Raw genomic sequence first — 13,642 nt, 5'->3', positions numbered from 1 at the left:
CAGCTAAATTCAGTCTGCTTCTTTTGTAACAAATCTTTATACTGTCTTCTTCTGTCTACCTGTTGGTTTCCCACTCTCTAAAGGCATTGTAATTTTCTTCTTCTCAACACTTCATCTTTTTAGGGTACAAGATACAGCCCAATTATTGCAGACCTAAGATACTGTTTTAAATGGAACCTTTTGTCAGATTTAATAGCTAGTACATTGTTAAAAGGCTAGTCACAAAACCGTTTGCATCTGCAATTTAACTTTAATTTGAAATTCAACTTTGAAGGAATCAATATTCAGCAGGTTTTTGCAGTTTGACTAGGTCTGCTTATGTAAGGAAAACAAGCTTTTCCATTGCTGCATTTAGAATAAGAAAGGATTTCCCGACGTTTTAAGAATGTAGAAGAAATAGGATGTTAAACATTTTCCTAGCAAGAGGAGTCCTGGAGAAATTAAATACATTCCACGGAATCCCTGAGTATATAAAATACCCAATCTAAGTATCACCATGTGTCCTCTTGACCAGTTTCAAACTTTCAGAAATACCTATGGAGGAGTTCTGACTTCCTAAGAAGTCAGCAGTTTTTTTCCAAGAAAAGCAGTGGACTAAAGCTATCTTGGCAAAATCAAAAAATTAAGTCAGGGATTTGATGAAAGTCAGTTTCTTATTAAATCAAAGGCCTTGTTTTGTTTTTTTTTTCCCTGTCTTTTTTTATTTAGATATAATATGGCAGAAGAGTTGAGCAAGAAGTAGATTTTACTCCTCCACTGTTTCTCAAGCATAATTTAATACTCTTCTGAAGCATAGTAAGTTATTAAAGCATGGGTCTGGGCTCCAGATTAAGCGCTACCTAGTAGCAAGACATCTGCCTTGAGTGAAAGCAGTAAGTTTTATTTTACGTTATTTTACAGGTGCTTACCCTTGGAAATGGTCAGGGCAAGTAAAATGGACATTGTAGCAAAAGCTGAACTGGTTATTCAACAAAAATAATGTGACTAACATGAACAGAACTTAGCCCTGGCCTTTGCTGCCCAACAGTTTTGTAAAATACTCTGGGGAACTTATGTGCAATCAGTGAATCTCTCCCCAGTTTTTATCAGCCAGAGTCAGTTGTTCAGATCAGTGATGCACAAGGCACAAGTTTGGGACACCTGCTGGGGTACCAGATAAAAAATGATACAGGCCTTCAGAAAATTAAAGAAATTCCCCCAGCTGCTTTTTGTATATGACCCAGCCTTGTTGATGTGCACAGAGAGATGATGAGAACACCACAGAAGTCAGGTTTCAGGGAGATTAGGGATTGGAAAACCTCATCTCAGATTGCAGTCTGTCTAGGTATGGAGCTTTTCATCCCTCATGGTACTGAGACAGCTTTAATGCCCAGCAGTTCTCTAAGCAGGAGGTAAGATACACAAAATCAGGCACACCAGGTAACTGCTGCACAAAGGTCTGGACAAGTTCGACCTTTGACCATATTTTGATCTTGTTTCTTGTACCTTAACAGTGAAGCAGAAATTTAGTGTAAGATTAAAATTAAAGGTAGTGGTGGTGATTTTTTTTTTTTTTTCATAGACTTTTACCAAGAAAAAAGAGGAAATCTGTGCACTGTAAAAGCAAGACTTTTGGCTTTAACTTCTGTCTAACTGCAGCTTCTCTTAGCTGCTAATACATGAGAACATCATCACAGTTTGTGTTTCGGTTGTTGCTGAAGTGTGAGTATCAGCATAAAAAAGAGCAAAACTTTGATCATCATGAAATCTTACATTAAATTTGTGCTTCTTTGTAACCACTGAAAGCAGTCACACACAGGCTGCATTTAACATATTTGTTCTTTCATTTACCAAAAGGTATTCTCACATCAAAACAGTGTCATCAGCTATTATATACAGTGTATATCTTCCATTTCACAGGGAAGAGATGGAGCAGTTTGGTTCATTAAACCAAATAAACCAAAGAGCTTTTGCCGTAGATCAGAATTCATCAGATTTTTTTCCTTATGTAAACTACCATTCTAATTGGATTTTCACTCCCAGATATTATCTGGGTAAAGAACATAATCACATATTTCAAGTTAATTGTAACAGAACACAAATATACTGACAGATTTAATGATAAAGGACTTTTAGTTCCTAAACTGAGTCATAAATGAAAAGAAATCAACAAACAAAGGGAGAAAGACAATATTGTATGGTACTGATGGGGAGGTTGGGTACATTTAGTCCTCTCTGATCTTGACAAGATCTTTCTTTTTTTTGTGAAGACTTTAGAAGCCTCTAGATTTAAGTAGTTTATTTTATATTTATTTATGAAATACAAACCTTGGTGGCAGGTTTTCTAAGCAAAAAGGGGGAAAAGAGCTGTCCAGTTGCTCTAGAAGATAATGTGTCCAACCACACTCTCTCTGCTGAGTTCAGCAGCCATACAAAACCTGCATTGATTACATTGGGTTTTATTATTAGGTGTCTCTAGAATTCCCTCACAGACATCCATCAAAGATGTTAGGATTTATTTCTTTTCTTTTTTAAGACCACGGAATGAGAATTTGGGCTCAATTAAATGTATTATATATCTTATAAATGTATTATATATCTTATAATAAGGAGAAAAGAAATGTTTCCCATTCCATCCAATTTATAAATGCAGTTTAAGCTACAGTGATGGTTATTAGTAGATTATTTCTCCTATACCTTCTATTTTTTTTCTTCTGCCAAGGAACATACTGGAGCAAGGAAGGAAAAGATCATATTCTGGTACAGCAGAGCAGGTGCTACTTCTTGCTAAGGCTCAGGTTCTTGACTGCCAGCCTTGATGTAATTTGGGGAGCTTGATTCTCAGCAAAGCAGTCTCTATTCAGAGTTGTCCTTTGTTTTTACTCCTTTTTTTTTCCCCCTTGTTTACAAGCTGAATTCTGCATGTCAAAATTTTTCTTTCCTCCAGTGGGCTGTAGCTGTCTCTAAGTGACATCCCAATTTCACAGTTCTCTTTATCATCTCGTGTCTCTTGAAAATACAGAAAAGGTTTTCAAAAGTCTCAGGCGTGGGTGGTTTGAATCGTCACCTATATAGTCTACATCTGTCTTTCTTCCAGGTGTAACCAGTAGAAAAATGGAGGGTGCTGGTTTTGATGCTGATGTATCCTCCATGTTTCTTTTATCTCTTACTCAAAATCTGGTTTCTTTCACCTGAATAGAGTCAACATCAAAAAATCCCAGTGACACCTGTGTGTTTCAGAGAAACTGGCAATAAGATTGTGTCTGTCCTATGCTTACTGATTCTTCTTCAACCATTCTCACAAGTTTACTCTTAAAACTAGTGTTTTAGAGTGGGGTCTCCAGCACCCCAGCAAAACCATTATAAAACCATTATAAAATCTAACATATGAAGTGCTGTCACTATTGAAATCTTAATAACATGATAATTCACAATTAAGTCTTTTATTCAAATGGTATGCAAAGCAGCTTTATAAAAGTAGTCCTCATTGATGAAGATAAACAGCCTTCTCTGCAGCACCAGAATCAGACATGTCTTCTTTCAGTGTGTAGTTTGATCTAGCAATGAAAGAACCTTGATTTTTATTTTAAAAAATTAAGTAATTCTGCTGTGATAAGATGGTTTTGCTCAAACACAACAAGGTGCTAACTACAGGTAAACTTAGTCAGCAACAATACCAGTTTCAGAGTAATGAGCTAGACAATCAAGAAGGTTTTTAAGTGATAATTAAGAAAAACCTATTCTGCTACATGTGTGTAATTTACTGTAGTAGATTAATTTACCTCTGTTGGCATAAAGCAATTAAGTCTTGCTGATATTTCAAAAGCTCGTATTAGCTTTTTGATAATTGGCAGTCTGTTGACTCTCATTGTCCTAAATTTTCACTGGCTTCCCTGAACATGAAGGATAATGATAATCTTTAAGATTTTGAGATTTTCCAGGTTGATTGGATTTTTTCCACTGCAGACCAAATTCATTTGGCATCTTCCAGTTGCAGAACAGAAGTCAGCCTTGTGAGGGAGATTTTGGAAGGCACCTTTGGAATTTTTTTTCTGAAGTCCCTTTGATTTTCAGTGCCAGTGGTCTGCATCTTTGCTTTCATTGCCTTTGGGAAAAAACTGGACTTTATTATATTACAAAAACTAGAAAAGAAAAAAGTGATTTTGGATATAATTTTCAAGATTTTTCTCTAAATAATGAACACTCTTATTATTCCAGGACTCAGAATTTGACCCCTTGAAGTTCACCAGTGTGATTGAATGTGAGAAGCCAAACAATGACTTAAGTAGGTTTCGAGGTTACATGTGAGTATTTCATATAGTATCCTTCAGTATACACTCCTGTTCTCTAATGTGGAATAAAATAAATGCTTGTTTGCTTTGGGCTGTCTTCTGTAAGTTGTATCATCATCACATCCAAATAGGGCTGCATATGTAAGGCTCTTTTAGAGGATCCTCACTTCAAGATGAGATGGGAACTTCATGTTTCCATTCCTTAGGATGGATTTATTTGCTACATTCAATCAGTTTATACTACAATAATGAATGTATGAAGCACTGCAGTTACAGGCACTCTTCTCCTTTTCCTCCATGGATAAAAAAAGCCATCTGGAAGTGGGAAAAAATGGAAAACTAATTCAAGAGGGGCATCAAACAAACAAACAAACACAATCTGTTGTACACTTTCATGAACACGGGTCTTTTGGATGTTTCTTTTAATATTGGTGTCACTGAGGAAAATCAGAAGGCAAAACTGGTATTTCTCCAGCAATATTTCTCCAGTTCCTTTCTTCTCATTCAGATAAAATGAAATGATTGGCTCACACAATGGGTATAGTTGTGTATTACCACATCACCTATGCCCACTTGACTTAATTCTAAACAAACAGAAGTACATTAACAGGGTGCTCATTTCTGGCCAATCAGTCCTTCTCAGAAACAAATGTTTTAGGATCTGCAAGGCATTTTGCTTCTTATGTAGCCTGGTCTGTAGTATAAAGGTGTGTTGATTGTGGTGGCTTAGGAGATGCACCCTTGCATGACTTACTTTTCTGCAGTCTGTTAACTTTGTGGAGAGTGAGAGCCCAGAATACATAATTTTTGACCAAATTTTAATGACGAGAGTTAAACTGACACTAATTCTGTTTCAAATACAATGATTTACCACCTGTGTTGATTAGGAGTGATAAGCAGTATTAAATTGTGTAAATGTCATGAGGTAAATTGCTGGAGCTTGGGGAGTTTTTTTATAGTGATGCCATTTACCACCACAGTTACTACTCTCAGATGTCACAGATTGTGTAGGCCGTACTGTCGAGTGGTGTAAATCAGGACAGTTTCTTTGAAAATACATCAAGTTGTAGTGTGGGAAAATGTGTTCCTTTATTTAGCAGCACAAAGCCCTACAGTTCATGTGAAGAAAAAAGTTTAGTATTAGACATTACTGCATGAGGGTGTGTCACAGGGAGCCTGCTCTGCTGCAGACATGCCATTTCCAGATATGGAAATGGAAAGTTTGGCAGCTTTTCTAGCACACTTTATGTGTGAATCTTAGTCCCCAAAATATTGAGCAAAATACTGTAAAAAATATGTAGAAAATATGCATACATTTTTCTTACATACTATATTTACTTATTTACTCCATATGGAAAAGGCCTGTGGCATGTTAGTTACAGAACCATTTGAATTACATAGCAGAAATCATGGTACTATGTTTTGATGATTACTGTTTAGTATTGATTATATTTAACCTTCTTTATATTTTATAGTTTCACAAATGATGTGAATATATTTTGACACAAATTTTGAATCTGGCAGAAAGTATCAGGTGATTTACAGCTAAAGGACCATAGGCCTTTAGAACTAGAGAGTGGGGACCAACCCCTCAACAAATAAATTCACAGTCCCCTAATTTACCACAGAAGACAGCTTTTTCCCCCCACTTTTTAGAGTTCCTTCATTAGTATAATGGAATCAGTCTATTTCAAATCATACATTAACAAGATGAATAGCAATTAGCACATCTGCATTGAAACATGTCATTGTCATGTCAGACTCAGATCTTAATTCTTGTTCAAAATTTTACCAGTGCTTGCTGCTTGAAATAATGGATCAGATACCTACCAGCCAATAATAGCTCGACTGAAAGGAAACAATACCAAAATATTTAAATAGGAATCCCATGAAATAATAGATTTTCTACAGATCCATATGTAAAACTGTGCTGAAACATTACTACCAAAGTATTTTAGACATTTTGACCACTTAGTAGGTTTCCAGTTTTGATTCAGATTTTCTTTTTCCTGTATGAAATGTGGTCTTTGGTTTTAATGTCTATGCTGACAAATCTTTCAGGAAATAGAAATATTTGTGTGTGGATGCTATAAACATGTAAAAAATTATGTTCCCCCAGTTTTCCTGAAACAAAATCACTGTAAGTAGCCAATGTAGCACAGGCAGGCCAGGATAAAAGGACACATATTAAAAATAAAAAATAATAAAAAAAAAAGATACTGCAAAATGCATTGAGTTGGGCCTAGTCCTATCTTAAATCTAAAAAAGTGTAGCAGGCACACTACTGCACCTGAATTCTTCAGCTATGTTGCCACAATCTGCATTGAACACACTTGGGGTGTGTGGTGCACAGGTAGACTACCAGTTCTATTCAGGGGCCTGCTTTAATTCTCTTCTACAGTTTCCAAATAAACCAAATAACACAAGCACATTCCCTCACTTTTATTTCCCCTATAAATGTATTCTGTGTAAGAAGAAAAGAACAAAACCTAACATGCCCCCTGCCCATTTGTGTCTAGCCAGACTATGTACAGTATGCATGGCAAACATTCAAAAATCCAATTCCAGGTTCCAAAAATAGCAATCTTTTCTTTAAAAATCTTGTTTGTACCTTCTTGTGTGTATATGGGCAAGGGAAAAAGAGAAGTAGTAATTGGGATTCTGACTTTTCAGCTTTCTGAAAATAATAATTTTGTTCTTAGACAAGAATGTAAAATTTTATCTGATCATACCAAAATAAGTATAGCTTGGAATTGGAAAGAGAAGTAGACAAATATATGTGTGTATTTCTATTTCAACAGTTGTTATAATGAAACAAAACCAAATTAATACAAATCATGTTAATTTTTTTAAGAAAAAAACAATTATAAATCTATAGTGGTGTCTCTTTAATGTGCTATAGTAACAGCTCCTGGAGTGAAAAACCAAAACAACCTAGACTAATTTTCATCAGTTGATAGTTAGGAGGTTTCTGACTGATAATGTTCACTGAGACCATGTTTAATATTGTTGAATATTTTCTTTGGGAGTGTCAAGCCTTAGAAAGTAATGCAGCTCACCAATTTCCTTTGTAAGACACTTGATAAACCAAAAAATGAAAGAAAAAACTCTCTTTTGAAAACACTTATCATTGGTTACCTTGTTATTTAATTCTGATAAACACATAACACGTTAAAACACAATAGGAAGGTGAAGTGAGCTACCATCTGGGTAATTTTTGCATTTCTGTATTAAACCAGAGGCTTTCTTCTGTAGAAACACTTTCAGGGTGCTGTAGCATAGTAGTAGTTAACTGCAAATGATCTGCCCACTTCTCCTAATTTGTGGTGCATTTGTATTTTAAATGTGAAGATACCACATTTTTGCAGTGTCATCGATGTGAGAAATTGCAGAGAAAAAGAGCATTGCACCTGCATTTGCCAGTGCATTTCCTCATGGCTTAGCCTTTGCATTCCAGGCATCTGAGTGGCTTCAGCCGGACACTGTTTTAAAGAATGACAGAGAAAATTTTCCTTCTTTGCTTGTATCTTACACTGGCCAGAATCCAGACAGGGGAAAAACAGACTGTTCAGCCTTTGTAACAAGCTTAAGGTTTCTAACTCTGCAGAGCTAGAAATGGGATCTAGGCTGTCTCTCAACCCAAAGTTTACAATTGGCAGGTATGTTACTGAAGTGAGCGGTTTTATTTAACTCTAGTTTTCATTATTTTTTAATCCAGACTTTTATGTCTGTATTTTTTTTTTTTGCTTTTATCATCAGTCCCCAGCTGTTTTATGTATATGTTGTGTTACTGAGTCACTGGGAGTGACTGTAGACAAGAGGCAAATGATGAGTTTCCTCCAGCCTCTGCTGGCTTCTTTCTTCTAAGATTGTGCCGGCTTCTTTCTTCTTCTTTCAAGATTTTGATTTCATCATGTTTTCTAAAGGTCTGGTGAGCAACAGTTTAGTTCTCTGACTTCATTTGCATATAGAAAAGTAAAAAGCAGTGCCAAATGCGTGTAAGGATGAGATGTGGTAAGAAGGCTCAGCCTGTGGGTGAGGGCAGTAGATTGGGGTTTTAACACCTACGGGTTAACTTCAGATGTTGCACAATTGTTTTGAAGTTGTTTTCTAAGCTAAGATGCTGGGAACAAATAGATAATTTTATAGAACAAATACACAAGTAATTATATATTAAGTTTGCCATGTGCAATATACCTGGCACAGTCCACTGTTACTGTGAAGTGTAAAAAAAATTAACAAAGGTTATAAAACTATAAGCCAGAGCAAGTACCACTTAAGTAGGTTTATCTCTAAAAAGTCCAATTTATTAACAGGAATCATAACTATCATTTGGAGATTTTATTGGAAATTCAAACATTCTCATGATTTATAAGAAAGCCTAATGGAGAATTTAGCCTTTAAAATCAGAGGAATGATAGCATACTGGTAGCAGTGTTATTTCAGCAGTATGGAATCATTCAGAAATTATTTCACATCGTTTAAGCACAGACAAATTGACACGTACTGACATTCTGCCAGAGGGGTGTTGGGCAGGCCCCCAGCTGATGCTGCTTTGGCAGAAGGTGAGACAGTGGGATAAGGAGGTTTGCTGAAAAGAACAGAAGTAAAAGCTCTGTTCTTCTGTCTGAGACTGGCAGGGAGGATGGGCTGAGCAGGGGAAGTTCTCTCCTGACTAAAAAAACCCCACCGTTGACTTTGATATCAGAATTGCAAATTTGATGTTATCTACTTCTTTCTTTCTCCATTTCTGGTCTCTAGTCAGATGTTATCACTGCTGCTGCTACCTCAGCAGTCAAACCTAATGCTTCTTCTTCATCCCTGCAGAGAAAAGCTTAGCACACTTGTCAGAACACCAATACTTCTAATATATACATATATATTTTGAGCAGAGGGTGGGTATAATATATGGTGCTGAACTAAAAATGGCTGTATTTGTGTGTGTGTGTGTATATATATATATACATACACAGGTATATTCTGCTCACTAAAAGCATTGACTATTGAGGTTATGTAGCGTAACCAGCATTACAGAATAATCTGCAAGTTGTCCTACTAGACTGGGAGAAGTACAAAGAACTCACCAACATGAACCTTTTCTTCTTACAAATCTCAGGGTATTTGGTATAATTCCTAGGCCTGAGGTCCTAGAATTATGTACTTAAATTACAATTTTAGTCCTCATTAAGAAAAAGAGAAGAATCTAACAAGGAAGAACATGAATATATAACCCATATGTGAAGGCTTAGAAAATAGGAAGCAAATAAAAAGAACTCCACCTTCACATAAAAAGGACAATTTTAAGCCAGTTTGCAGATTGCAGGGGACAGAGATTTTAAGTGCTTAAATCCAGGTAGACATAAAATTTGGTGTTGCAGCAGCACAATGTTAATTTTAGTGCAGCATATTGGAAGTGTGATAGTTTTGGTGGTCTGAAAGTGAGGACAACATTTAAACAATCCAGCCTTGCTTTAGTCTTCTCTGAGGCATTGGGGTACTAAAGTTGATAAAATTAAATTCTATTAATTTAAAAGTGGTTTTAGATTATTATTTGGTTTGTCTTTTTTACATAATGAAAAGTCTAATGCCATTTTTAAAAATGCTATTATTGTTTTGCATTTCCCTATTAATTTTCATAAGGCTATTTTCTGTATTTCTCTGTCAGCTGAAATTTCAGTCAGTCCATGCACAGCAGATAATAAGTTGTAGTAGAAATGTGACTTCATTCCATTTTTCTCTTGTGTTTAGGTATTCAGCAAGAACCCTCAGGGTGCAGGCCATTCTTAGATAGTTGGTGAGACAGTTCTGAAAATAATTTCTCTTGTTCTCACTGATGAATACAAGGGATATTTTTTGTTTTCTTTACGCTGACCTGATGTGTCCTGTCTCTGGCACATCTTCCTTAGTATCACTGCTTCTGAAACACAGTCATTTCCCAATTTCACCATATCTCTTTCTGGGATTTCTTTAGCAAGCACATGTGAATAGTGGGTTAATTATATCCACTACACAGCTGCTTTTAGGTGGACTGGATTAACTGTGATTGCTCAGTCAGTTTACACATGCACAGGAAGTCCAGTGCATTTTCTAAGCATTAGCTCGGCTGCACACATGCTGTCGATTTGGCCCACATATCTATCTACTCTAGTGAGTATTTGTCCAGGATATTTGTATATCCAACAGCAACTGGTACTGCTTCAGCTGGGCTGCTGCATGTAGGGGATCCTTGGGTAAGTAATCTCAGTTTTCAAAGTCAAACAGAGAACCTTCCCAGGAGGAAGATCTAATGAAATATTTTGCCATCAAATTGAAAAAATTTCTTAAACTTTGTTTCCTGGGCTTGTTGCATTACAAGTATGATTTAACAAGCTTAATGTTTTGACATGCTGCGTTTTTTTCTGCTTTTAAATTTTCTGTAGTATTCATAAAAGCGGGAAAAAGGATGGACTGTTCAAAGAGAATCTTTTGTTACGTGGATGTACCATTAGAAACACGGAAGAAGTTGCAGGAATAGTAATCTATGCAGGTAAGAGCTGTTTTTCTGTTTTACGTGGCATGCCACCTTTTTATAGTTTGCTTAAAGTAATAGCAAAGTTCCATACGACACCTTTGGTGCAATTCTTTCTGCAGGGCATGAGACCAAAGCTTTGTTAAATAATAATGGGCCACGTTACAAGCGCAGTAAGCTTGAAAGACAGATGAATGCCGATGTCCTTTGGTGTGTCCTCATACTTCTGATCATGTGTCTGTTTTCTGCCATTGGTAAGTGCTCTTCACTAGTAAAAACTTAAGTACTGCACTGTCTTGTCTTGGGATTCATGCACTTAGCTTTATCAAAAACATATGTGTCTGCCAAAATATAAACTCGATAAAGCTCTCTCCATACTTACTTTGCCAAAAATCAAAATGTCTTGATACACAAGCTGATCTAAATACCTTCTTAAACTCAATCAAATATAAGCTATTAGTACCAGAGATCTGAAGACTTAGATTACACTTCCCTTGATAGCATCCAAAAATGTCAAGCCCCAAAAAGCCCCCAGTTTATATGTAGTCCCCTCAAAATTACAGACAGTAGAGTGTAACATGTTAATCAGTCAGTAGAGTAATTTATGAGCAGAGAATAAACTTAATCAGCACAGTGGTATTCCCCAGTACTACATATTAAATCGAGGGCACAGTGTACAACATGGACTCACTGTCCCTAAGGCTGCAGCTTTAACATAGAAGAAATAATAAATAGTCTGCATAAATCAAGCAGAATACTCTCCAGACTTCTGGGAGCATTTAAAGAAATGCCACAGTTCAGGTTATGTCTCTTCAGGCCTTTTTTCTGTTAATTTGTGAGAAAGAATTGGATTTTACATTTGGCACCAAAAATTATTTTTTATATATGGCATGTGAATTCCATATCCTTAATATTTGTGTGTTGTGCAATGTTTGCATGTGACTCATACAGCATAAACACCAGAATGTTTCTTGACAACTGTGGTGTAGTTTAATAACAATCTTATGCCACATTAATGTCTCTTTGTGCCTTTTTCCAGGTATTGTTAAATGCTTAAAGATGAGTATTTCCAGCTGTGAATCAGCCAGCTGATTTGTTTCCACTGAGTTCATGACACACTTATAGTGTTTCAGTGTTGAGGAGCCCAGTGCTCAGGACTGAAGTGTCGTGGTGAGGCTTCATAGCAGGGAGCTACTGCCTGCCGGTGTCCCCAGAGCAGCAGCAGCAGCAGCAGCAGCGGGCTGTGTCCTGTCAGTGGCTTCGGTGTAGCTGGGGCTCTCCAGAGGTGTGAACGTGAACGGGAGGAGGTGGCACTCAGTAGGTGACAGGGTGTGCCTTCCCTTCTGTCCCGTCTGCTACGAGGCTGGAATCCGCCAGCAGAGGGCCAAAGCAAGCTGCTCGAGGTGCTGACAAGCCACAATCAGCTGGAAAGAAATTTGCTCTTTGAGCCCTGTGAGTTGCCTGGTGCTCTCTAGAAATCAGGCCATTTTCACACCTTCTGTCAATAAAGTATAACTGGAGATATGACACTTAATTCTTTTGAAAATCTAAGGGTATTTATAAAACAAACCTTAATGTAGGTCATTCTCAGTGTGGAGCTTTCTATTTTTGCTCTCAGGAATAGAAATATATACATCAATAAAGACATCATGCATGTGATCTCATATTGGTAGTATAGGGACAAAATATTGTGCTCACTTAATGTGTTTTTATTTTCAACCACATTCAGTAGGGGGTTTATGTAACAAGATGTAAAGGATTTTGTCAAAGGTGGTTTACAGAAGATTACTTTAAAGTAGACCTTTCTCCTTTTTTCTGATTTTCAACATATAGTGATGGTTTGAATACTTTCTGTTGAGGAAGAATTCTTCCTTGCTTTTTATGCCTTCAAAACATCAGGCATACCATCTTAGGGAATTTAAATCTTAGTGCTGTACTTAAAAAGGCAGGCAACGTTCTTTCTCTTCAGCAAGAACGTCATTTTCCCAAAACAATAACAACCTTATCTTTATTTAGTTATCAGCACAATCAATTAAAAAAAAAACCAAAACAAAACATTTCTTGCAAGATCTAGAATTTATTTTGTTCTTCATTCCTCAGCTTCCATGTGGAACAGAGTATCCAACTCTGTTAATACTGTTATTTCATTAGTTCTGTGCATGTGGTGGATATGATTAACGCAGTAAAATTAAAGTCTCTTCTAAAGCTAGTTGACTGATAGTTGACTGGTGATATATCTAGTACAGCCAGTGGAGTTCTTTCATTTTAACACACAGCATATCATTGAAATTAATCATTTTCTGAAGAAGTGTAGTTTTCTTTGGTGATTACAGAAGCAGTCTGAACTACTAATTTAGACTAGCCAGCTCACTTTATTTAGATAAAGTTATGTGAAATGAGTCCTGCATGGCTTAAGAACAGCCAAGCCCTTTCTCAAACCTCAAATCCCAAAGAAGAAAAAAAATCACAGGCTTGGGGCATTTTCCAGAAGTCATGCAGAATATTTGAAAACAAATACCAATTTCCCACATAACTCTTAAGAACAAAGTCATATCATAAGCATTTTTCCTTGGAGTTAATTCGCTTTTTTCCTCTCTTACAATTCTTCTGTAGGTCATGGTCTATGGGTATGGCAATATGGTGAGAAGAAGAAACCAATTTTTGATGTTCCAGGGCCCGATGGCAAATATTTGTCACCTGTTTTAGCTTCAGTGTATTTATTTCTGACGGTGATCATAGTGTTCCAGGTAATCAAGTTGTACATGCTGTCACTTCTGTTCCTAGTTGGCTGCAATAACATTGTATATGTGCAATATATGTAGTACTCGTTTTACCACTAAGGCATGTAAGAAGCTAATCAAGC

General features: G+C 36.6%; 1 protein-coding gene across 1 annotated transcript in view; it reads left to right on the top strand.

Moving 5' to 3' along the window:
* The window catches only part of ATP10A (ATPase phospholipid transporting 10A (putative)), a 109,494-nt gene that overhangs the window by 56,771 nt on the left and 39,081 nt on the right, over positions 1-13,642 (top strand). The window contains exons 3-6 of the mRNA XM_015638393.3: positions 4,198-4,283; positions 10,691-10,797; positions 10,902-11,033; positions 13,393-13,526. Of these exons, the coding sequence (XP_015493879.1) occupies positions 4,198-4,283; positions 10,691-10,797; positions 10,902-11,033; positions 13,393-13,526 (459 nt within the window). The remainder of the gene's footprint in view (positions 1-4,197; positions 4,284-10,690; positions 10,798-10,901; positions 11,034-13,392; positions 13,527-13,642) is intronic.

The sequence above is a fragment of the Parus major genome, chromosome 1, assembly GCF_001522545.3.
Source record: "Parus major isolate Abel chromosome 1, Parus_major1.1, whole genome shotgun sequence".
Lineage (NCBI taxonomy): Eukaryota > Metazoa > Chordata > Aves > Passeriformes > Paridae > Parus > Parus major.
Note: the sequence above shows the minus strand (reverse complement) of the source record. Positions and strands in the feature narration are given on the sequence as shown.